This window comes from Athene noctua, chromosome Z, assembly GCF_965140245.1.
Source record: "Athene noctua chromosome Z, bAthNoc1.hap1.1, whole genome shotgun sequence".
NCBI classification, from domain to species: domain Eukaryota; kingdom Metazoa; phylum Chordata; class Aves; order Strigiformes; family Strigidae; genus Athene; species Athene noctua.
The window spans coordinates 58,552,341-58,576,355 of NC_134077.1; the positions used below are offsets into that span (position 1 = coordinate 58,552,341).

The window sequence follows — 24,015 nt, forward strand, 5'->3', positions numbered from 1 at the left end:
CCTTCTGCAGAAGAAATAAATGATAATGTTAACCAGACACTGTCAAAGTGCGGGCAGTTTGGTTTGTCTCACATTTATTTTGATGTAACTAGGAACACCCACAAGAAGGGTAAGCATCTTTAAAAAGCGTCCCACAGTTTATTAACAATAAGAAAGACTTACTGAACTATTTCATTGTCCCATCAAATGCCTATGTACCCTTTTTCCCTGGAAAGAAAGGATATAAATTTCAGAGGGAAAATGTGCCCAGAAGGACATTTCGATACTGGGGATTTTGGATGTCCTGGAAGTTCAACAAATGAGTAAAGAAGATAATGAGCCTGACAGGAGACACTGCATTTATGCGGTGTGCAGGTCACAATGGCAATAGCAAGCCTGTGCACTGTGTTCTGTAGGTAAGTGCCTGATGGGGAGTCTTCACCAGTTTTAACTACAAAAATTAGTAGGGAATGCACATTTCTGCCTCAGATCCTGCACTGGAGGACTCCTTTCCTGCCCAGATAAGCTTGCCAACTGCTTCTTGTGACACGTTTCCTCCATGCCAAAGAACAAATGCTAAATGCCAGGAGATCTACATAAAGGCGCAGCAGGTTTCAGTAGTTGCCAGCCTTCTGCCTGTCACTGACCTGCCTGTCTGCAGGCCTCTTTGCCATATAGTTATTTCTCATCGTCTGGCAGGCAGCCATAGCTTTTGCTTAATGTAAGAGATAATTTAGCTTGCGCCTTTTATCTGGTTGTCCATTGGCAGTCCCTCAGGCCATGATTAAACAAGCTCTTCAGCTGATAGAGTTTTCTTTCTCCTTTGTGTCTGATGCAGTATTTAAGCCCTCATCTTCTGCTGAGTTAGTTATGGAGGGAGATACAAAGAATTAAGTACAGGTTTGTTCTCTCATTAAATAGCAGAGCAGAGGTTAAGCTACCTAGTTAGATCTGTTTTCAGTAAGACTCTGTGGGTTCAATTTTGTCCTGACTGGTCTTCATGTGGCACAGAGACAGAGAAGGGGAAAGTTTTAAATTCACTGTATGCTTCCCCTGCTGGAATCAGTCTATATTTTCCTGAAACAGCTTGGTTCATGGGTCTGAGAATGGCTGGGAAGCAGAACTGTTTTCCTCCCCAGAGGGTTGCAAGGACAACCATGGGCATTTCTTGAGGCCAGTTTCCTGGCCATTAATACTCCTGTACTTTGCCTCAAGAGTCAGAAGCATAACAAAGAAACGATTCCTTTATTTGCAAAATGTAGAAGAAATTGCAGGCTTTGATTTCTTTTTTGAAGCAGATTTCTAAAAAGCCAGCATGAAAAAAAAGAAAGCAATCAAGCAGGGATATTCATATACATGGTTATTTCCTTGCTTTTAAAAGTGCTCTATTTTATTTTCTTTTCACGGGTTGTTTTTTTGGTTTGGTGTTTTTTTTGTTTTTTTTTTTTTTTTTTTTTGCGTGCTGTATCCATTGCTCTCTAAAATACTGTGTCCTTTTTTGCATCTTAAAAATTTACAGAAAATTTAGTCACCTTATTTGCATGATATATTTTATTGATCTCCCCCTTCATTAACATTTTTCTTTCCTAAATGAAAAAATAAAAATATATAGAAAAATTCTGGTTTGCAGTGATCCTGTGAAATTACATTTACTTAAATTCTGAATGTTAAGATTTTTGGCCTTAGGTGATTGTCGTATACCAGGTCAGCTTGGATCAACTTCTTAGTAGCATTGGAGACCAGACTTTTGAAGACTGGTGTGTGAGACCTTGTGTTTTCCTCCCTCAGAGCACCACAGTTATAGGAATACTGGCTTGGTACTTTGGGTTATTTCAGTATCACACATTGAAAATTTTTCTTTTTTTTTTTTCCAAGTTCCCAACGGTCATAAATATTTCCCTTGTTTTCCAACATAAAACTTGGCAAGTAGCTACTCTTGTGGCCTAGTTTACTCTTAGGTTTTGAGGTGTGGAGGAGGAGCAGCAGCTCTGGGAGTTTCTCCCTCTCTGTGCTGTGGAAATGTGTCTTTCCCCTGCTCCACAATAATGGGAGAGGCTGGGGACCATGTCAGGAAGTTGCACTGATAACACATTTCATGGCCAAATGTCTCTTGTGTGAGAGCTGCAGAGCAGCTGTCAATGCTATTTGAGTTTATAGTCTGGAGCAGAGGCTGGAAAAGTCAATCCTACACCTTTGAATCCAAAATAAGGTTGTGAAACTAGTCTAATCACTTGTTAACATTTAATAAGGAGTTAGTTGCCTCTGTAATCCCAGAGGTGTCCATTGATACTTCTTGGGTGATTACCACTGCAAATTTCTTCTGTAAACAAGGAGCTTTCTCTGCAGGCAGCACAAGTTTCTGACTGCAGCGTAACAGGCAAAACGGGTGGGATCAGCTGCCAGGACAGATTGAAACTTGAAAATCTGCTTCTTGACACCAGGAACAAAACAGTGAGTCATTGCCAGTGACCAGCCAGGCATGCCAGGACTCCAGCCGGTGCTGTCAAGTGCAGAGAGCTGTATATGGGAGAGCCCACGTGCACCCTGTGTGAGCTTCTGGCTCCGATTTCCCCCCAAAGGTTGTGTGTTTGCAGAAAATACTTTTCCAGCAGAGAATTCACTGTTCCTGGGGAAACTATAAACACACAGAAAATGTGTTAGGACCAGTGCTGAACGTGTTTGTTGACAGTGTATGAACTTTGGTAACATCTCCAAGCATTCCAGCATTTGCCTTGTCTCAAATAACTTCTGAACTATATGGCAAATGCGACACTAAAAGGCTTTCTCAGAGAAACTGGACTAAGGACTGTTTTTAGAAAGACCACACAAAGCTTGGCAGATAGAGCAAAGTTATTTCTGCAGGGTTTATTTTCTGCATAGTTTCTTTTAATTTAGAGTAAGTATGCAGCACATGCTGCTCAGTTGGGTTCATCTGTTGATACAGTTGATACCACAAACAGCTCAGGCAGTCCTCCACACTGAAAAATGGCAGCAACTGGGAGGGCACAGTTGACAGTATCTCAGTGCGCTTGTTTTACACTTAATTCTTCCATGAGCATCCATCAGTGACCACTGTTGGGTACTAAGAGCCAGCTGGGAGGATGCAGGGTCGAATCTGCTGGGGCCTTTTGGGGTCCTTTAGTTACATACTGAGGAGTAAATCAGGGACCCCATTTGCAAGGGGACCACTCACAGTGGATAGTGTTAAGTACCCAGTGAGATCTGGCAGCCCAAGTGCACTAAGGTAAATTAATCTTGGTGTTTTATAGATTTACCTAAACTTCATTAATGTCGGTGTGATTACCCTAGGATATTTAGGACATAAAGTAAGTAGAATGAGACCTAACAGCCCTAATAATCTGTTAGGGGAAAAAAAAAAATCTAATCACGGTGCCTATAAAGTCTAATACTTAGGAAGGTTTTGACAAGCTTTTACTTTGGAAGTGAAAATGGGATCCACTGAAGATATCCTGAAGGAAACTGTCATGAACTGGCAACGTCAGATTGATAGATTTTTTCCAATGACCAGTTCATATCTCAGGTGCTATTTATTTCTTGATAAATGTGTCTTACAGCTCAACTGGGGTATGCCAAATGTCCTTGCAAGCAAATGCCTGAGTGTAATACTGGATATTCACTGGACTGATGTTGCAGTAAGTGCTAAAATTTGCCAAAAGTTTCAGTAGTTTTTCACTTCCAAAGTTATTTAGAAAAAGAATGGAAATATCTGGGACCTGTGTTAAGAATAAAGTCTGAGCATCTGCAATGATGTGTCCCTGGGCAGCTGGGGAGCATGTGAAAGGGCTGCCTGAAGGACTTTGTTTACCATTGCCTATCGAGGGGAAGCAGAGAGGCCACCACGGTGTGACATATGTGTGAGGAGTAGATGGGGCCAGACAGATGGCAGAGCCCAGTGCATATTCTGGGTGACATCCGATGGCCTGAGATGAATTCGAATATATAAGGTGGTTCACTGACTGGGACTCAGTCACAAAGAAAAATTTGACGGGCTGTTTTAATTAAAACACAAAGTCTAGGGAAGCTAAAATGTATCAAAATTCTGTTGATTGTAGTCAGCCATTAGATACGTTGTGGAAAGCAGAATACTGTTTTGTAAATCTAAATGTCTAAACATCTGTAACATTCTCTGCCATCCATTTCTTCCTGTTTCCTTAGACTGGAGTTTGCACAAGGAGGTGTCTTTTGCTTTTGATACCAAGTGATCCTTACAAATGTAATTTTGGGAAGTCCAAATGTCTTGCTTGGAGCCAAAATTCTGCAACTGAATCTCCTTCTGATGGTACTAGAGATTGCAACTACTGAGGCAGAGTGGAAGGAGCCATAGAGCATCAGCCCCTCCCCACAGAGGCCCACAACATCCTGTAAAATACTTTGGGATCTTCTGAATTTTGAGACCAGCAGTAAATTTATCAATGTGCAATTTTTCTATAATCTCTGAAAAAAATGGAAAGTCATTCTGAGGTTAATAAGTTCATGCAAGTTTCTGGAGAAAAAAGCAAGCTCTCATTCCTGCCTTTTCGTAATTTTAAATATGAATTTCGTATTTATGAAATATTTCGTATTTCTAAAAGTATTTTTAAAATTATACACTCGAAAGGGGATAAAGAGTAATAATTGAAGAAGAAAAAAAAAAAGCTTAGAGTAGCCTTGATAGGTTGAATCTCACAGGCTTCCTGGGTGGTGAAATTAACCTTGTGTGTAATTTTACCAGTTTTAACAGTTTCTGTTTAAGAGTACTCAACCAGAAGTCATCATTCATGTTTGTCAAAAGGAGCTCCCTTGCAGGAGTAGGGTTATGACCAGAGCCCCTGTGCTTGGCTTCTGATGAATGCACTCTGCCATCGAGCACATGTCATTTGAAGTGTACTTTCTGCTTGACGGGAAGAGTCAGGAAGTTAGATGCATTATATAATACTTGAATGAAAAATCCTTTGGCAAACATCTCTGGACGTAGGGGATTCAATACCTAATGAATGTGATGGTACCACAGGTTATACTTCAAGGTCAAATGTTGATTTCAGGATTAAAGGTACAGCTACTTTCCATTCCCCTAAAATGTGCATGAGATGTGTTAGAGTTATGTAACTTGTGGCTATTTGGATAAACACTTGAAAAAGCCCGTTCTCGAATTTTGTGAATTTTGGCTTAGTCTGTCTGTACACACACACACATCTTCAGTTCCTAACAGCTGCCTGCCAGGTAGGAATGACGTACAGCACTGCAAGCCTAGAAGCATACCTGGTAAATTAAGGCCGCGAGTGTTGATCTTTGAAGTGGCTAACTGCCGAATGCAGTTCTGCAGAGCTACTGGAAATATTAGCCATGGTTCTGGTGGTTGTTATGTTCAACATCAATAGATGCGTTCCTTGGCTGCAGGTTTTGTGTTTGCAGATGCTGAATCTTCACCGTTGCATGTTCCTGGTCCAGGATGAAGCTTGCTGGTCAGAAGATGAGTCACTGAAACCGCTTTCTTGCTTAGAGTGGATTACTCGAGAGTGGCCACTGAGTAAACATAGCAGCCACAGCAGCAGCCTGTGATGAACAAGTTATGAGACAGCAACCTCCCACAGCTTTTGGAAACTGATGGTGTAGCTAGGCTGATTCCCTCAGGTGAATGCTAGCACCCATCACAATCTGATTATCTCACCTGTAGGCACTTTCTGTAACCAGCTATTTCAGGACATGGGTATAAATACCCATCTGTTAGCAGTTCCACTTGTATTTTGTGATGTGCCATCACTGATCAGCTCACCACGAGCCTGCCACTCATCCTAATGATCCTGGTATAAAAAAAGGGTAAAATTTGGAAAGCAGGAAACTGAACTCACCAGAGTTCAACTTCTGAAGCCAGTGAAACCAAATAAATATTTCAGATATTTTCAAACTGAGTGATGTTTCAGTCAGTGTAAAACCTAGGATCCAGGTGAGTGTCAGAGTAAATATAACTTGTATAGACCAAGCACATTTAGAACTTTCCTTGGAGGGAGAATGCTTGTGGGCAAAGGTTATATTTTATGAGTTGTTCTGATGTAGCTGGGAGAGGCAGACAACTGTTCAGGCAGATGAGCTGGTTTTTGGGGTAATGCAGTAGGCCAAGTGATTTGACAGATGCAGAGAGAGCAGATCCACGTAGTAAAAAGGTTTTGCTTCTATGAACTTACCCTGAGTGTATCCTTGTGGTTTGCAGATGTACTCCAGAAGACTACTGGTTGAGAGTTTTCTTCTTTCCCCAAGGGCAGTGTTGCATCTGGCCCAGGAGCCCCCCTGCACGGGGTGACCCCACTCCCTTGTGCACCTTAGCCAGTTCATACTGGACAGACTTGTTCCTGCTCGCCCCAGCTCCAAGGCTTACTTGTCCTCTCCCTCCCAGGGCCGCTGCTTGCTGGGGCCAGTCTTCCCACTTCCCTGGCTGAGTGCTCCTTTCCTTCAGAGTTTTGCTTAGACAATGAGCACCATGGGCTTTTGGTTGAACTGCTTTGGAGCATACCAAGGAGGTTGCTCAACCAAGAATTCTTTGCTTTTGAAGCACAAAAGCATGATCTTCCAGATTAATGGAAATCCTGACATGCAGAACCCAATCAAGGTTGGGTTGGAGTATCTCTTTTTCTCTCTGTCGAACTCCTGCTCCCTGTGACTGTGCTTGTCACTTTGATCCAAGGAGAAGTGTGGCCCCAGAAACACCCTCTTCTAAGACACAATGAGAAGTTCCCTGTCTCATGATCTGGGTCATCAACTTTCTCACATTGGTTCCCCTGAGGGTTGCAGGCCATCAACTTGGTCGGGGTTGCAAATCTGATGGATTTTTCTTGAAAAAATGCCAAAGCTGTGGGGATTGCGGATGGGTAGGTTTGCCTTGGGCAGGCTGAGACATGCTCAGTACACAGTACAAAACAGAGCTTGTAATATATTACAGGCATACTCCACCACACCACATGCATCTGCATTAAAAAAAAATGAAAGGAACAATGAACAAAGTAAATAGACAACATAATGCAAGGATATACTGTAGGAGTGAAATTTCATATTCTTTTGCTAAAGGAAGGCAGCCCTGTGATGCACTCTGCCAGTTGGACAAGCAAGTGTGCTAGAACAGCTATTGCAGTGCTCTGTGTGCTTGATCCTGCTGGAAACATGATTTAGCAAAGAGATAGAGATAGTAATGAAAGAGATGAGCATTGTGAACAAATAGATGTCTGATGATTTCTACTTTATCTGTTTTTTATCTTTAATATTCCCCGTGCACTGGGGACAATGGAAACTGATATAGGATGCCAAAGAACAAATAAAAGGCTTTTCTAAATTATTTCCAATTCAGAAATTCACAGCAGAGAATCTTTTGTCTCCAGATCTTACCTACATCATGCTCAGGTAACCCACCTGATAGAAGTCATGACGATGGCTTTGTGAAAGAGCTGTTGCAAAGAAAACTAGAGATACTGGAGAAAAACCTGACAGCCTCTGTGTCAGGAGATAAAAAATTGCTAAAATTATGTAATTAACAGCATGGAAAGGGGAACTGAGTGGTCTGAACAACAGCTCACTGGGACTAATGGGTTGGTTGGAACAAGCAGAAAGAAAACTTGAAAATTGTATAAAAATCTGTGAGGTCGTTGTGAAAGAAGACAAACCCCACATGCTTTGTGTTTGGAGCGACCAGAAGATCTGGTGTAATTGGTGGATGATGTAAGGATCTTGGGAGAGAACCCAGCTCTTGCCACATAGCTCTTACAAGTTCAAGCTTCCCCAGTGCAGTGGAGCAACTCCTCTAAATCAGAAACAGAAAACGGCAGTGTGAGCTGGACCTTTGCCAGACTTTCACAGGCACGCTGGTGGATTGAGGCTGGAAGGCTTTGCCAGTGTAGTAGTAGATGTGACCAGATGCTGCAGTCACAGGGTGTTTCGGGGCTAATTGTGTAACTTTTATGGGTTTTGACTGGCTTGCCAACAACTCTATTTCTGAACTTGCTGGGGGAGCAAAGGAGGGGACAGGAAGTGGAGCTGGTACTTAACCCAAGACGTCCTCTGGGAAAGGAGCCTTTGAAGATTCATCCCCGTTGGGAAGCAGGAACTCTCTGGCCCGGTCTGGTGGCTGTGGCAAACAAAGGGTCAAATGATAAATCTCGGTCCCTGGAAGGAGACTCCGTTTGTAAATTAAGGTGAGCTGGAGAGAAAGTTGCCGGGGGAGCTCCTTTTGTCAGTGCTGTCCATCCAGTAAGAGGAAGGTCTGTGACTGCCTGGGTGCTCATTGCCCGAGGCTGTGCTTTTCTACAAAATGCTTTTGTTTTCAATAAATACTACTCAGCTTTGTGAATCTTGCCTGGAAACCCCTTTGTTCCCTCTGAAGAAGGAGAGTAGCACAGGAGCAGATTTAACCAGGTCCTCAGGTGCCCTCCCTGCCTGGGCAATGAGCAGTGTTTGGGCAGCTGGCAGCGGCCAGGCAGGACCACTGGCTTTTGCTGCAGAAAGGTGACAGCTGTACTTGAGGTGCCCCTGTAGATACACAAGAGGAGGAAAAGCCTTGTCAGTAGCTGTGCATGTCAGCCACTGCAGACAACAAACACAGACCACCTCCTGCTTCTCCATCTCTTAGCTATTTTCACAGACTTGCTTTTAAGAAACCACAGAGTAGATGAGGAGGTTTAAAGACCAGAAAGTTTTTTCCTATGATGACAACACTAATCGGTCCTAGCATATAGCATGCAGTTCTCCTGTTGTGAATCTAATGGTTTACCAGAAATAATGTGTGGCTTGATGGGAATAAAAATACCAATTATGCCCTGTGGGGTCAAGTAGCTTTAATCGTGGCACCACCCTGGATGTTTTGAGGCTGAGCCTTTAACTTCATTAATGTGGGCCAGGCTTTGCCACACAGCCCTGTGTGTGTCATGCATGTGTCCGTCCATGTGGGAGAGAAACTGCTGCCACAAGTCTCCTGAGGGCCAAGGGGAGGTAGCTAAACACCAGCTCCGCTGTTGCCACATTTTCCCATCTGCCAGATCAGGTTGGAGAGGGGGCTGTGGGGAAGACCTCCCCAGGGGTTGGTGGACGGACCTCCTCCTCGGGTCCAGCAGGAGTGGTCAGAGGTGACTCTTTCTCTGGCTGTCTGGGATGCACTGCTGCTACCAAGAGACCTTTGCTCACACAAGAGGTCTTGGTGGCTCTTGATGTGCGTCAGGTGACACTGTGGCCAAGACTGCCCAGAGGGGACCTTCCCCACCTGCAGCCAATTGGGAGAGGGCTCCATGCCCTTTAGCCCCATGCTACCTAGCTTTTAAGGCTTCTTGGACCAAAACTTGCTGCAGAGACCTCTGGCTCTGGTAACTGCTCTCTGCTTGTAGGTTGAAAGTTTATTAAAGTATTCCAAACTGCATTCGTTTGACTTCTAATTAAAAATTGCCACTGTAGTTGCAGTTTGAGCTGATTCTCTAATCCCAGCACAGTATTATGGACCTAGCTGAAATATTTATGCAAGCTTTTTTGTGTTTGATAGGTTTTGGGATTTCTTTTATTTTCTTCATGGAATTGTAGGGCAAAACATTTCCCTCCCATTGAAAAGTCACTTGCTCATGCAATTTTTTGTTCTCCTAAGACATTGCCTAAAAAAATTTGAAAAAAACCCACCTCACCCTCCAACTCTTCCTCTTCCCTCCAAAAAACCTTACTAAATTGCATAGTGACTGTTCCTGATTAGAGAAAGAATTTTTTTCAGAAACCTCAACTTTTTAGATAGGACAGATTTAATGTTGGTTCACACAGTGTTTTTCAAGCCAAGTTTCCAGCAGAAGAAGTCCACTTTAGTTGAAAAGTTTGCTTTCTATTGAAAAGAAATGGAATGAAAAGTGGAGTGTTGAGTCTGAAGTTTTTATATTCAGTGCCACAAGCCTTCTCCTACGTTCACCCAAAACCTCATATGAAATAGCTGGTAGAATTTCTGTGTTCTTAACTCAAACTCTGAACCTTCATATAAATCTCATCTGTACCCAGGGATGACCTCCATGTGCGAACTTCATTTGCAAAATGACGCTTCTCTGGCTGTACCATTAATATTTTTAACTAACTGTTCCTGGAGATGGAAGAAGGCTTAACACGTTGTGAAAAATAAACTGCTTTGCTGCCTTTCTGTTTTCTTTTTTTTTAATGGCAGTAGAATATTTTTAAAAAAAAAACCCTGAAGCCACAGCCCAAAAATCCAGACACTGAGATTCCAGAGAAGGTATCATTAGATCAATTTTTGTCCTAAGAACCCCTGGTAATATGCTTTCCTGTTTCTGTATGGGAAGTACAGAGAAAATCCAAACGTGACTGGAAACTTCAAGATATTTCTTGCAAATTTTCTGTATAAATGAGTACTTAATGAAATGTAAGTTCCCAGACTTTTTCCGCTTCATATTTCCTTAATACTATTTCTCTTGGAGCTCACTGCTTATATGTAGTTTTTCTCGTAAAGCTGCACTGCTGCTGAACTAAATGAACAGCTGTGTCAGATACGAACCCCACAAAGGATCTAACATGTCTGTGGTTACTCTTCCAAATGTTTACAGTGAAAGTATATAATTGAAAAGCTAACTTCTTATTTTAGTTATCCCAGTTGTTGTTTTTTTTTTCATTTTGTCAACAGAATTTAGTTTAGTCTATTAGCCAGTATCTGGCGTTTTGTCTTGTGTTATTTACAGAGGAAGCAATCAGGGTCGTTTCTGCATTGCATTTGGGAAAAAGTAGTATTGCTGGTTTCAACCCCCTTTTCCCTAAGCCATTGATACAAACACTGCTGACTGATGTATTTATTGATGACTATCTGGTAAGTAAATAAAAAAAAAAAAAAATTTGGAAAATTTGAGTGTATGACTCATCACCAACTGTAATTGAGAGGGACTCTGTATGGAACTGCTTATTAGAGCGGCAAGAGAAGAGACATGCATACAGAAGTATTTTAAAGGTATCATTTTGTGAGTCTTAACCACTGCAGTGCTTAGCTGTGTTGAGGGCTATAGGTTTGAAACACTGGCTCCTAGTCGCCTCTGGGCTCAGTATTTTGCTTGGACATGGAGTAATGTAAAATGAAAACATGCTTGGTCCTGTACAGTTCAATTCAGCTGTCTAGGAGAAGTCAGTGAAGTTCCACAGGAGTCAAAAAAGTCATTATAGGAATGTGAGTAAAAAGTACATTACTCACCAGCCTCAGTAGTGAGTGGTGAGGGAAACACATCTGAGAGTCCCCTTTTTCCCATCTCTTCTGGCTGTAGGTGTTTGCTTTCACCAGGGAACTGCTAGCTGTTAGCAATCAAAGGTAGTAGTTAGTGGTCCCTGGCTTTTGTCATGTGTGAAGAAGCTTGTATGGTGTCTTCATCATCATGGAAAAACTCCATGCCATTCCCCAAAAATGGAAAGAAAGTTCAGCTTTCTAGTATGTGTACAGCCCCTTATACTGATTAGGGCTGTATCTGCCCTCTGAGCAAGTAATTGCCAGAAACTCTATGTTTGTGTTACTGTGTCATAAGGTTTTTCCTGGCATTCTGTGACTACCTCTCTTTTGCTTTCCTGCAATTTTCAAGAGTAGTCCTCTCTTAATAATTCCTGAGTGACTGCTATAAATTAAGTGCTGTGGGCATTTGGAGGAGGATTTTGAGAAAAGTCATGTGGCATGCTGGAAAACAAAGCTGCATGTTACATTTTTAATGAGAGATTTCAGGCTACAGCACTGTGCATTCACCAAATTCTCGATAGACTGCTCAATATCCTTCTGTTACTCCAACAAAGAAGTGTGGAAAGTTGTCTGCTTCTTTACCCCAAGGAACCCTCTCTTCCCATTGATTTGCCCTCACAATTGCTCTGTGTCAGTCCTTGAGGTCTGCATTGTGAGACCTTCCTTTCTGCATCAATGGTACATGTTGTTGCTATTACTGAAATACAGTTTAGTATAAAGGCCATTTAATCAATGCCAACATTCATTTGGAAGCAGTTTAATATTAGCATTTTCTGTGCTTGATGCTGCAAAGTGCCAGGCTCCCCCATCCTGATAAGCAAAGCATTTAAACTTACACATAAAGCTCTCTATCAGTGCTCCCATTGATTACAGTGGAGCAAATTACACATTTAAACTTCCAGAAGATGCTAAAATTATTAACAGGTTGGGGGTGAGAGCACTACATTTCTGAAGACTTAATGAATAGGTCAAATTAATTTTTTTTTTTAAAGCAACTAAAAAAAAACCCTGATTAAAAAGAGAGTTCATGGTCTTTGCTCTCCTATCAGTGGGGAATGAGAACAAGCGAAAGCAAGTGTACAGCAAGCAGAGAACTCTGAGTCAAGTTTATAGTAAAATAATCATCTCAATTGGAAACTCCAAGAGGTTTTCTTTCTCTTTTAAATCACTATTTTTGTAGAAGAACCATAGTCTACTTATAATTAAGTCTTAAAGCCAGGCAGCCACTTAAGCCTCATAGCTGGTAATTTGAGGTCTTCTTGTGATTGTGTTTTCCTGTGTCGACACTAATTTATTTCATGGGAAAAAAAGATGAATATTATAAGAATGCTCTGTTTCCTATGGAGTTTCTCATGAAGTACAGACAAAAATAGGGCTCAAATCTAAACTGAAATTGCCAGGCGTGGATTCTGAATTGTAGGTTTCTTTGTAAGCAAAATGATCCAAATTGAGGCGAGTCTAAAAACACAGATTCTTCATCTGAACTGAATATTGCCACTTACATCAACTAAAATATGTGAGAAGCATTCAATTTTCTATTAGAGCGTTGGTGATTTCCCTCTATCCTCCATGCATATGGAAAAGCAGGCATACCTTAGAGTAGCACATACCAGCAAATAAATACTGTGAGTGATAACTCTTGTGAACTAACTGGTTATCTGTATGCAGGTGGATGTTTTATGCATCCATATTTTACAGATTTAAGTATTTGGCAGGCACATTAGGTGTCTATTTTAAAATATTCATTCCTGCGTTTATTTTTCATTCATATGCTGCTGCAGTAACAAGTTACTGATACTTAACCAGTGATTTTGTATATTGCTCCAAGAGACAGTAGATACAAAGAGAAATTATGTTAAGAGGAAAAAAGAAATCCATTCCCTAAAAAGGGAAAGAAAACGAAGCTTTTCTATATTTACACAGCCCCTTATACTGCTTAGGGCTTCATCTACCCCCTAAGTAAGTAGCAGTCATTTGTCTTACATCTGCTAAACAAAAATGTACAGTACAATCGGGTTGTTTTGCAGTTTTTGCAGGTGAGAGAGAGAGCCGATGCAGGGGGCTGCTGTAATACCCACTGCCCAAGGATTCGGGTGTTGTCAGAGCTGCTGCCTGCTCCTGGCATCTTCCAGGGCGTGTATGAGAGAAGACTTTGGGAACCTTGTAGATCAAATCAGTCCCTGCTCTTTGCCTTTGTGGAGGGGCAGGCTGTGACTGTTCATAGAGATGATTTTTTTCACATCAGAGAGAATACTTTTGAAAAGGCAATAGGGGGGCTCCTGGGAAGCAGCCAGGGTGCAGGCAGGATTTGGGAGGGGAGGGTGTGCTTCAAAGGGAAGCAATATATTTAATATCAGTCTGACTGCTGATGTGTTCAAGTTAAGCAAGTGCTTACATATTTGTGGAAACTGAGACAAGCTCTGTGGTCAAGTGAAATGAGATTAAAGAGGAAGAAATATATGCTCTGAGAAGTCTAAAGGGGATAGGTGTGATGTGCTGCTGGGTGAAGGGCTAATTTGACACAGTCCCTGATAGTATTTACACCCTTGCTTGCAGCCTGGCTACTGAGAATTAGTGTTAGGAATGGGATTTGTCTGATATACATTGCTACTAGGTTAGAAGGATGATTTTCCAGATTGACTGTAGGATAATCTTTCAGATATGGATGCCCTAGCTTGCTTTGTTGTTTTCCTGGGTTTTTAAAAATTTTCTTTCTCTCACTGTTTCACTTGTTTCTGGTGCTGCATTCCAGGTTTTTCTGACTTCTGTATCCCATTTTGCTCTCCTGATCTTGGTTTTGTTGTGTTGGTAAAGTCTCCGGGACCAGACTTCTGTTTCACTGTGATTTATTTACTGTTGGTTGCTTCTTTTACATGTTGTTTCCTTGGCATTTTTTGGCCTCCTCACGCATCCTTTCACGGTTGCCATTGCATCCTTTCTTTTGTTTTTACAGAGAAGGCTATGCTTTAGGTCCTTCTCCTAAAATATCCATCCAGAGAGTAATTTTGAAATAATCCCATTGAGACTGCTGATACATTTAAATGTAGCTTTACATTTAGCACTTTTTTTGCAGCAGCAGATTTGTACATGGTTGTTTTACCACTTAAGCGTGTCTTTCTAGTTTTCTTCTTTGAAACCGGAAATGCTTTAGAAGTTTTTTATGTATTGTTTCAAAATCTAAATTATAAAAATGTGTTGGGTTTTTGTGATGGGGCTTTTTGGCAGCAGGGGAGGGGGCTACAGCGGTAGATTCTGGAAGAACCTTCTCAAAGCTCCCCCAGCTCCAAGTCAGACCCACCTCTGGCCAAGGCCAGGCCAATTAGTGACAGTGGCTGCACCTCTGTGATAACGTATTTAAGAAGGGGAACCTGGGAGGAGTTGTGAGGAGGAGACCTCTGCAAACACCTAGATCAGTGAAAGAACGGAGGGCAAGGGGGGTAGGTGTGCAGGAGCAGAGACTCCCCTGTATCCTGTGGTAAGATGGCAGGGCCGCCCCCCTGCCATCCATGGGGGTCTGCGGTGGAGCAGATGCCCACCTGCAGCCTGTGGAGGACCCCATGCTGGAGCAGGTGCTGCAGCTGAAGAAGGCTGGGACCCCATGGGAAGAAGAAGCCCTGGCTGTTGTAGTTTGGTGCTGGGAGGATTGCAACATGTGGGGGTGACCCATGTCGAGCAGCATGGGAATGGCTGCAGCCAGTGGGAAGAACTCACGACAGAGAAGGTTCATGGAGGAATGTCTCCCATGAGAGGGACACCATGCTGGAGCAAGGGAGAATTTGAGGAGTCCTCTCCCTGAGGAGGAAGGAGTGGCAGACAGACTATAACCCCCATCCCCTGCCCCCCCGCGCCCCTTGTGGAGAGAGGGTAGAGAGATCAGGAGCAAAGCTGAGCCCAGGAAGAAGGGATATGTAGGGGGAGGTGTTTTTAAGATGCGGTAATGCTTCTCCCGGCCTCACTCTGTTGAGTAGTGTTGTTGTTAGTGTTTGAATTAAAGTGATGTTCTTTTTTATCCCCCTAACAAGCCCATCTTTTGTCGTGACCATAATGGTTGAGTCATCTCTCTCTGTCCTTATCGCAAATCCTGAGCCTTTTGCTTTATTTTACCCTTCCCATTCCTGAAGGGGAAGGGGTGAGTGAACAGCAGCATGGTGCTCAGTTGCCCTCTGGGCTCAAGCCACCACAAAAACTGAAGTTAAAAAGTTTTGATCTGTAAACCAACCAAATATCCCTGCAGCGTATTCCTGCGTGTGTAAATTATCTTGTTGATCAAACTGTCTGTCTACAGCTATCAGTTCTGGAGGGCAATACTTAATAATCTGCTTTACACTGATGTAATATCTTTCTCTGAAGATTTCTGATAACTTAAAAATAGTGATTAAAAATGCTGAGAGGCACATGAAGTCACATTTGTGTGGGTATAGTGGGATACCAAAAGGTTAAATAACTTGCTCAACAAGTGAGTGGTGGTCTCAATCTCCTGACCTAGCCCCAGAACAACCATTCGTTTATAAATAAGTACTTTTGTCCAGGGATGCAAAAGCAAAGCCTCTGACATTTATTATTCTGATGTGTGTCTGTTCCAGGACATTACATTTCTGTGGATACATCTTATGAGGGTGAGAAAGCAGTGCTTTCCAGCCCTGAGCTGTACTCTGAGGAGTGGAGCTGTGTCAGACTGATTTATCAGATAGCAATGTCTTCAGAGACTTCACCTGATCCTACAAGGCTCAACCTGTACCTGAGGCGGGAAGGAGAGAGCTTTGATCGTTTGCTATGGTCAGCCAAGGAGCCTTCAGATAGCTGGCTCATAGCCAGCTTAGATTTAATGAACAGCACAAAGAAGTACAAGGTAAGGCCAGTTTTAAAACATGCCATGAGCTTTCTGGTTGCATGTGTTGGGGTATACGGACTGCTTTTTGAACATTTCCACTCTGGGCCCTATGCTTTGCATAGGGCACCCTAGGGCTGGCAGCATGTGAGTCAGCCAACCCCTCTATCCCTAAAATCAGTGAGCAGAGCTGTCCTGAGCCAGTCAGTCGGTGTTCTTCCCAGTGAACACGTGGCACGGCTCACAGGAAAGCATGGCCAGTTGGACCATGTGGTAAGAATGTCTCACCTGATGGCAGCCCTGCAGAGCTGCTGGCATCCTGCAGCAGATATGGGACCTCCCAGGTCTGGGGTCTGCAGCTCCTTCTGGGAGGAGTCAGAAGCTGAGAGGAGAGCATTTCTACCCAAAACCCATCACATCGCATCTCTCACAGTAACATCCTGTATAGCCACAGCTGAGGAATCTGGAGTCCCATACTCTTATATGAAGTGTGGGATTTTTTGGCCTTGTCTCATTGTCCTTCAGTGTGCCTTCTGTCCTCAAGGAAGGGCTTTGACTCTGTCTTTAACACATTCTGCCAAGCTCTTCCAGCAAAAACACCTCTCCTGACTGTAAGAATGATGAGTGCCCCCACGATAAATTTAACTTGTTCTTGTGTTTATCCTGTTTAAATGTCTAGGGTGATAATGGAAATACTGAAATGGTAAATTTACAGTTTGGTTTATATTGTGCAGATTGTACTGGAAGGTGAAATGGGACAAGATAAATCTGCCAGTATAGCAGTTTTTGAAATTAAAATAACTCCTGGATATTGTATTGGTAAGTACTGTCTGTTCAGCTCCCATATTCTCTGCATAGAAAAAAAAAAACCCTTGTTGGCAGTTTTAAAACTGAATTCAAAGTCTGGGTTTAGAAAAAAGACAATGTCTTTTTCCCTATGGAAAAGCAGGCTACCATATTTGATACAGATATTTTTTAAGCTAAGGTTGCACACTGATACGTGTTCTTGTTCACCCGTCTCTGAGATATATATCTATATATATACATTTCCCATGCAATAATTCATTCTAAAGCTGTTTATTGTTCAAGGAGGAACAAGTGTTATCTTTTCATAAAACTAGACTGCTGCAAATATTAGACACAACAACTGTGACTTTATTTCTGCTGTCTGCCTGCTCATGCTTCCTTACAGTGGCATATTGCAGGCTGCAGAGTCAAAACTGTTGATATTTACACTTACTGCTATTTCCTCGTGACATTTGCCACAAACCGCTAATGAAGTTCAGAAATGTCAGTGGCTACGAGGCTGGGAGACCTTGGTATTTCTGGGGAGCTCTGGTGGAGTCCAACTGAATTGTCACAATTATTTGGCTCTGTGAAGGAAACAAAGCAGTCTCATTACTGCTATGAAATACTAGTCCTGTTTTGCTTCTAGCCATTTGTGATTTACAAGCGGAAGCTCTGTTCTCACTATTTAATACTATGAAGTGAAATACTTTATATTATTTTATTTAGTTCTGAATTACAGTAGTCCCATATTGCCAAATAATGAAAAGATTGATAGGACCAAACAGGATGGAAATAAAAATTTTAGCAAAAACTGATGCAAAATTGTGGCTAGGTTTGCTTCCATTTATTAAAGCTAAGTGCTGTCTCCAGTTTTATAAATACGGGTGTTCTCTGCACGGCCATATGTAATGATGCCAGTGCTTAGTTACCACCTCTCTTCCAGTTTCTGTAATGAAAATGTGTGCACTCAGCTGATGATGTCTGCAATTGCAGAATGTGACTTTGAAGAAAATCATCTTTGTGGCTTTGTGAACCGCTGGAACCCCAATGTCAACTGGTTTGTTGGTGGAGGAAACATTCGCAATTCTCAGTCTATCCTGCCCAAAGACCACACACTTAACAGCGAACTGGGTAAGCAGTGAATGTATGACAGAAGTATAGTGGAAAATTTGAGTCTCTTATCCACGTATTACTCTTATACTGCAAATTCTTATGTGAGTTCTTTCTTTTCTTCTGGCATTGGATGGGGTAAGAATGATTTATGTGAAAAAGGGGATTAGAAGAGGATGGGAGAACTTACAGAAGTTCACACAATGTTTCCTGTAAGTTTTATAATAACTTTGTTACACCCTTTGCTAGGTGTAATATTACTCAAAATTACTCAAAATAAGGATAAAATTTTGGATGTATTTCATCTTTTTGTGGATTCTAAAAGTATGAGCCACAGTAAGTTTTAAAATCTTGTACTGCTGCTCTGTACATCTGGCAGGGGTTTTTCTTCCAGTGGCTAGTGGGAAAGTTAAGTAGGAGAGCTAAGGGATTGAAACATGTTTGGAGAATCTCAGGTTAAATTGCATCTTTCAGTCAAATATGGTGCTGTTAATACAGTCTGTTGGAGGCAGAATGCTGCAAAGACTTAAAGCATTTTCAGCCCTGTACGAAATACTTGTCCCGGCCACCTTGTTGAGAGGAGAACATTTTATGTAGTCATAGAGAAGGTTTGGAGCATATCTAAGCCTTTGATGTACTGTTTCATGAAGTACCACAGTAGGTGACGGTCAGATCTGGCTGCTGCATCACACTGTTCATCTTCGACATTGTGATGCTTGTGACAGTGCAAGGAATCACATCATGAAAAGCAGGGTTGATCCTCTTCCCTTAACTCATGCCGCTGTGCTTTTTTATTTAGTTCACAATTGTGTGAGTTGAGTACAGAGTGTCAGTCCGTCCCTACATCACCCCATGGCACCTAAATGCTGATAAAATTTTGATGGAACTTTAACTCACCACAATGTCCAACAGCAGACAACTTTACCTATAAAGTACTGTATGTGGTAGGAAATGCTGCCAACTGGGAGGGATCTGTTTTCTTGTAGCTGCAGTGTTTCTTTTTCACACCAAACCCTCACTGCTGACCATCGACTGCGAAGAGCCTGAGAAGCAGCAAGTCATGGAAGAGCCTTCTTTTTGCGAGAGCTGGGCTATGAATGTATATCAAGACAGGGAGATGATAATTAAGCTATGAAATGTGGTAAAACTGCAGAGCAAAAATTAAGCTCAGCACTTCTCAGGCAAGTACTGCTGAAGTGTCACCAGTCCCCTGGCATTGGGCAGGCTGGAGGAGACCCAAAGCCAAGCAAGCCCTTTCCCTTCCTTCCACTGGTGTGAAGCGAGAAATGACATCTCCAAGTTTGAGAACACAATTAGATAATTAACATAGCGGTGTAGATACAAACCTAACAGCACAGTCTGCAGTGTCCATGCCGAAGCATGCTGTCAGTTTGACATGTCATTCTCCTCTAAGTTTTCTACTTGTGAAGAACCATTTTTCCATTCATCAACTGATATTGTTTGGTGCTGTATTTCTGAGAGTGCAGAATAAGAAAAACCAGATGCGTTTTTCTTCTGTGCACATGGATGTGCCCTGTTTAAATCCAGACAGCTCTCCCAAAGTCAAAGTCTAAGAAGCTGTACCCTTTGAAAATCCTGCAGTTCATATTGACTTTGAAGGGGGAGGGAATCTACTAATCTGTGATGCATTTTTCTGTTTATTAACATCTCCCAAAAGTCTTTTTTAAGGATTTTACCAAAAAACCCAGTCTATTCAGTAAAGGTAAAACATTTATAAACCAAATCTTGGATAGACTGAGCAGAATTATACAAGCAGTGAAATGGACAGAATAAAGTTTGTTTGCCAATTCATTAGATACATGCTGAGTAAAACATGAGGAAACACATGGCTTATAGTCTTGTTCCTTTACTTGTGTTGCCTTAGTAAAAGTTGCACTTGGAGGAAGAGTAAATACTATGATGAGCTGTTGGGAGGCAGGGAATTTACTCAGTTGTAGCAGTTTTCTCCATTTAGGAACAGCTCCCAAAATTCAGAAAAGTTATTACTTTCTTCGATATAAAGGACTTGAATAAAGACTGAAGAAAGAGCTGAGACTGAGTGTTTTGCCAGTGGTATGTTAGCCAAACAGCTTTGGGTTGTACATAGAAGGAAAGGAGAGGAAAAAAAAGAACTTCATGGAATTACTAAAATTTCCTAGAAATCAACCATCGTTGTCCAGGTCACAGAGATGCTTGTCTAAGTCCCTGCCCATCTCCTGATACTTCTTGTAAATGGTGTCCTTTAAAGAATGTCCTTCTACCAAGTTTCTTTTATACTTTTAGGTCACTACATGTATGTGGACTCTGTTTACGTCAAACATTTTCAGGAAGTGGCCCAGCTAATCTCACCAAAGACGACAGCCCCGATGTCTGGCTGCTTATCTTTTTATTATCAACTAAAGCAGGAGAGTAGCATTGTTTTTACCATTTACTTGAGAGACACAAGTGGCTTTTATGAAGAGATCTGGAAAACAGACAGTGCACTGAGTGTGGACTGGGCACTAGCGGAAGTTGACTTCAATGCACTGTACCCTGTGGAGGTAAAGCAATCATTCCTGTACAGTCCAGCTGTGGCTTTCAGGTTGCACCAGACATCAGTGCTGACTCAGGCCAAGCTGGGAACATGGCATTGGCCATCCAGTATCCGAAAGATGGTAATAAGGGTGCTGGTGATCTGTTGTTTCCTTTATCCACTACATAAGGGTCAAGGAGGAATCACTTTCCATACTGGTGCTTGCCTTTCAGCAGAGTTGAAGTCTGGTGGTGAAATGCTTGAACAGAATACCTTGGGTGTTGTAGGGTCCTACTAACATGAGATCTTTCAGTTCTTAATAATGTCAGTGTTCTCACAATCCCATATTTCTGTGACTCGATGATCCATTTTTGAGGATGCTGAGTATCATAAAGTAATGCATGCCTCCCACTGCAGAAGAAAAATTTTAAAAAATATTCAAGCTCTTTTCTCTACCTTATACAGTCCTGAAATTTAGTCTTTCTGTGCTTTCACGAGACAGAGTCCAGACTTGGGCCCTAATAGTACAGTAGTCTGTAGATGTGAAAACCAGCTCTTTATGGTTACTACAGTTAATTTCAAGAGTATCAGAAATAAATTGAATTTTTTATTCTGTAGTGTTTACTGAAAAAAATCCAAAACTTAGAAGAGTTCAATAAACATTTTTATATATATATGTATATATGCATTAAAAAAATGCACATGCTCATATAAAAATTTGTGTATATATATATGTGTATATGTGTATATATGTATGTGTGTGTGTGTATACACATACACATATATGTGCCTTACATCTTTATATATATATGTAAAATATATATTCTTATATCTAATATCTTGGAAGATTGGAGTAAGCTGCATATGTGTTATATATATACGTATGTACTTACATGTATACAGATACATATTTTATACACATGTATGTAATTTTTATATATATACTCACTCCCTATATATATATATATATATATATACTTCTAATAGTAGGATTGCAAATAAATTGGCTTTCATTCTACTTGGTTTAACTCCACATAGGTTATTTATTAATTCACCGTAAGCCTGCAGATTTTCAGAAATTGCTAGGGGTAAAGCTAATTTTCATCAGATATTATATAGTCCTTTTATGCTTTGTAAAGTTAGTGATTAAGTCATCCGTTTGAATTGTCAGACTTCAAATGGTATGGGAAAGGAGATTTGATCTGATAAGGTCTTATAATATGGAATGGTAAGTGAATTACTTAGTCAATAAAGTAACATGCAAGGGGAAAAACAGTCCTAGTGCTATAGACGGAAAATAATTAATGATTGCTCAGAGCGTGGCATTACGGTGGTTAATTTTGCGAAAATATCCTCTCAGTTCTTAATGGTATTCATAAAACCATCTGGAATGTTGGAGACTATCTATAGTGAAATAAACAGCAAATCAGAGGATGTTGTACCACTGGATGAAGACACAGAGTACCCCTGTGTTCAGCAGAGTATGCAGCTCCAACTCTCTCAGTTAAAAAAGAATATCCTAGATCTATAAGAGGGAGATGGGGGTAATCAAAAGTATGGATGAATTTTTTATAAATTAATGAAGTAACAGTTTTCAGTCTGTAAAAAAAAAATCACTGAAGTAGAATATGGTAGAAGTTCATAAAAATCATAAATGACACAGAAAATATTAACTGTTCCATTTTTCTCATAATTTGCTGTTCCAAATTCTTAATTATCAGGTAACAGTTTTAAAATAAATGAAAGGGAGAATTTTTTCCTACATCACGTAACTGTAGAACTCACTTCCACAGCATACTATGGATACCATTATTCTGATAATTTCAAAAACTGATTAGACAAATTAATGGGAAAGAAAGAATCCATCAGGAATGCAATGTAAGGGAAGAAGAACTGACAACTTGTCATTGTCTTCAGTTCTTTCTATAGGGAGCTCTGCTGGAAGCAAGACACCGGGCTAGATGGGCCTTTATTCTGCTCCAGGAATTTTTATGTAATCCAACACAGTCGTTATTTTAGAGATCACTTTACAGAAGTAAGACTAAACCTTGCATATAATTTCTTCAGTTTCTTCAAGAGGGTCTTCCTCTTTGTTTCATCCAGCTAAAGGAGATGGCTCATGATTCTTTCACAGCTCTCCCATCCCTAGGCGAGACATCACGGGCATTGCTTTCACTGAACAGGATCTCACTGTGGAAGCATTTGTCCTTACATCCTTGTTTTGTCCCTGGGGTTGCTTTGTGGTTTAGGCCTTTTCTCTAAGTTTTCCTGTAACTCAGAGCTTTGATACTTAAAAGGATTTTTAAGACACTTCCTCAAGAGTTACGGACTGTCCTCCACTTACTTGAGGAAATGATGTCCCTTGGGAATGACTAAGTACAAACACTGTTTGATTTTTGTGGTAAACAAAACACAGCAATAGCTTTTCTGGTTCTTAACTAAATTTTTTAAAGGAAATCTTCCCTGCCAGCTGATGCCAAGGAATGGGTTTCCGTATCTGAGGATGTTTAGAGAAAACAGTAAAGCTTAATATTGGAACATCAGAGTAATCCTCACAGTTTGTTTTTAGGTCTTGATCCAGATGGATTCTAGATACAGTAATAATTAGGCTGCTTTGGAGTTCTGGTCAATACAGACAGTCAATACAGGCTGAATACTGGCTCTGTATGGTATCATGAGAGTAGCCTTACTGCATCTTTAAAACTGATGCTTTGTAAATCAGCAGAAGAGTTATGTTCCCCTTGATTTTTCCTTGACCTTGAGTGGGCAAAGATCTGGTGCCAGGGTCAGGCTCTGATTTATATTCCTAATAAGTGATACAATTTCATTTGTCCTGACACCTGCAGTGCTGTCTGAGATGCCCTGAAATACATCTGGGACATCTGATCAGAATTGTGTAATATGAAGATGTGTGCCAAAATTATTGCTGTGTATATGGTAGCTGAATAACAAATTATTATCGTTTTCAGGTAATATTTGAAGTTGCTTTCAATAGTGCCAAGGGAGGTTACGTCGCCCTTGATGACATTTCTTTCTCTCCGGTTTATTGCAGCAATCAGACAGGTATGAGTTCTTATTGCTATTTACCTTCCTTGTTTTCCCCCTTTGCTTTGCCCCACTGCACCATCTGTCAGTACTTGCACTATTCAGTAGTGATGTGCAGATGCTGCCTTCTCAACTGACCAGTGCCATTGGGCTCCTCTTCCTCCTGGCAACAAAACAGCAGATAAACACTAATGCCATTCATTTGATCCAGAAACCAGTCCTTCATGGTTCTTCTACAAAGACCTTGCCCTGGGGATCTACAGATGGAGTGCTGAACTGAATGCTGTATTTTCATCACCTCAGCTTTTCAATAAATTACCACTTGCTGGCCTGTCACAGAAAGAGAGGGGGATTTCCCTAGGTGTGATGGTACGGAAGAAAATGTCCTGGGCTTTTCATTATTGCTGATACAGAGATTTATCTTCTTCCATGCCACATGCCCAGAGGTGTTCTTCAGAGCCTAATAGGAACCTTGCCTTCCCATCTTCACTCTTTCAGGAGGTATTCTTTATCTCAGAGTGGCACATC

General features: G+C 41.3%; 1 protein-coding gene across 1 annotated transcript in view; it reads left to right on the forward strand.

Moving 5' to 3' along the window:
* Positions 1-24,015, forward strand: part of MAMDC2 (MAM domain containing 2) — a 65,887-nt gene that overhangs the window by 19,018 nt on the left and 22,854 nt on the right. Inside the window, exons 3-7 of the mRNA XM_074932101.1 lie at positions 15,787-16,052; positions 16,766-16,850; positions 17,814-17,951; positions 20,214-20,470; positions 23,412-23,511. Of these exons, the coding sequence (XP_074788202.1) occupies positions 15,787-16,052; positions 16,766-16,850; positions 17,814-17,951; positions 20,214-20,470; positions 23,412-23,511 (846 nt within the window). The remainder of the gene's footprint in view (positions 1-15,786; positions 16,053-16,765; positions 16,851-17,813; positions 17,952-20,213; positions 20,471-23,411; positions 23,512-24,015) is intronic.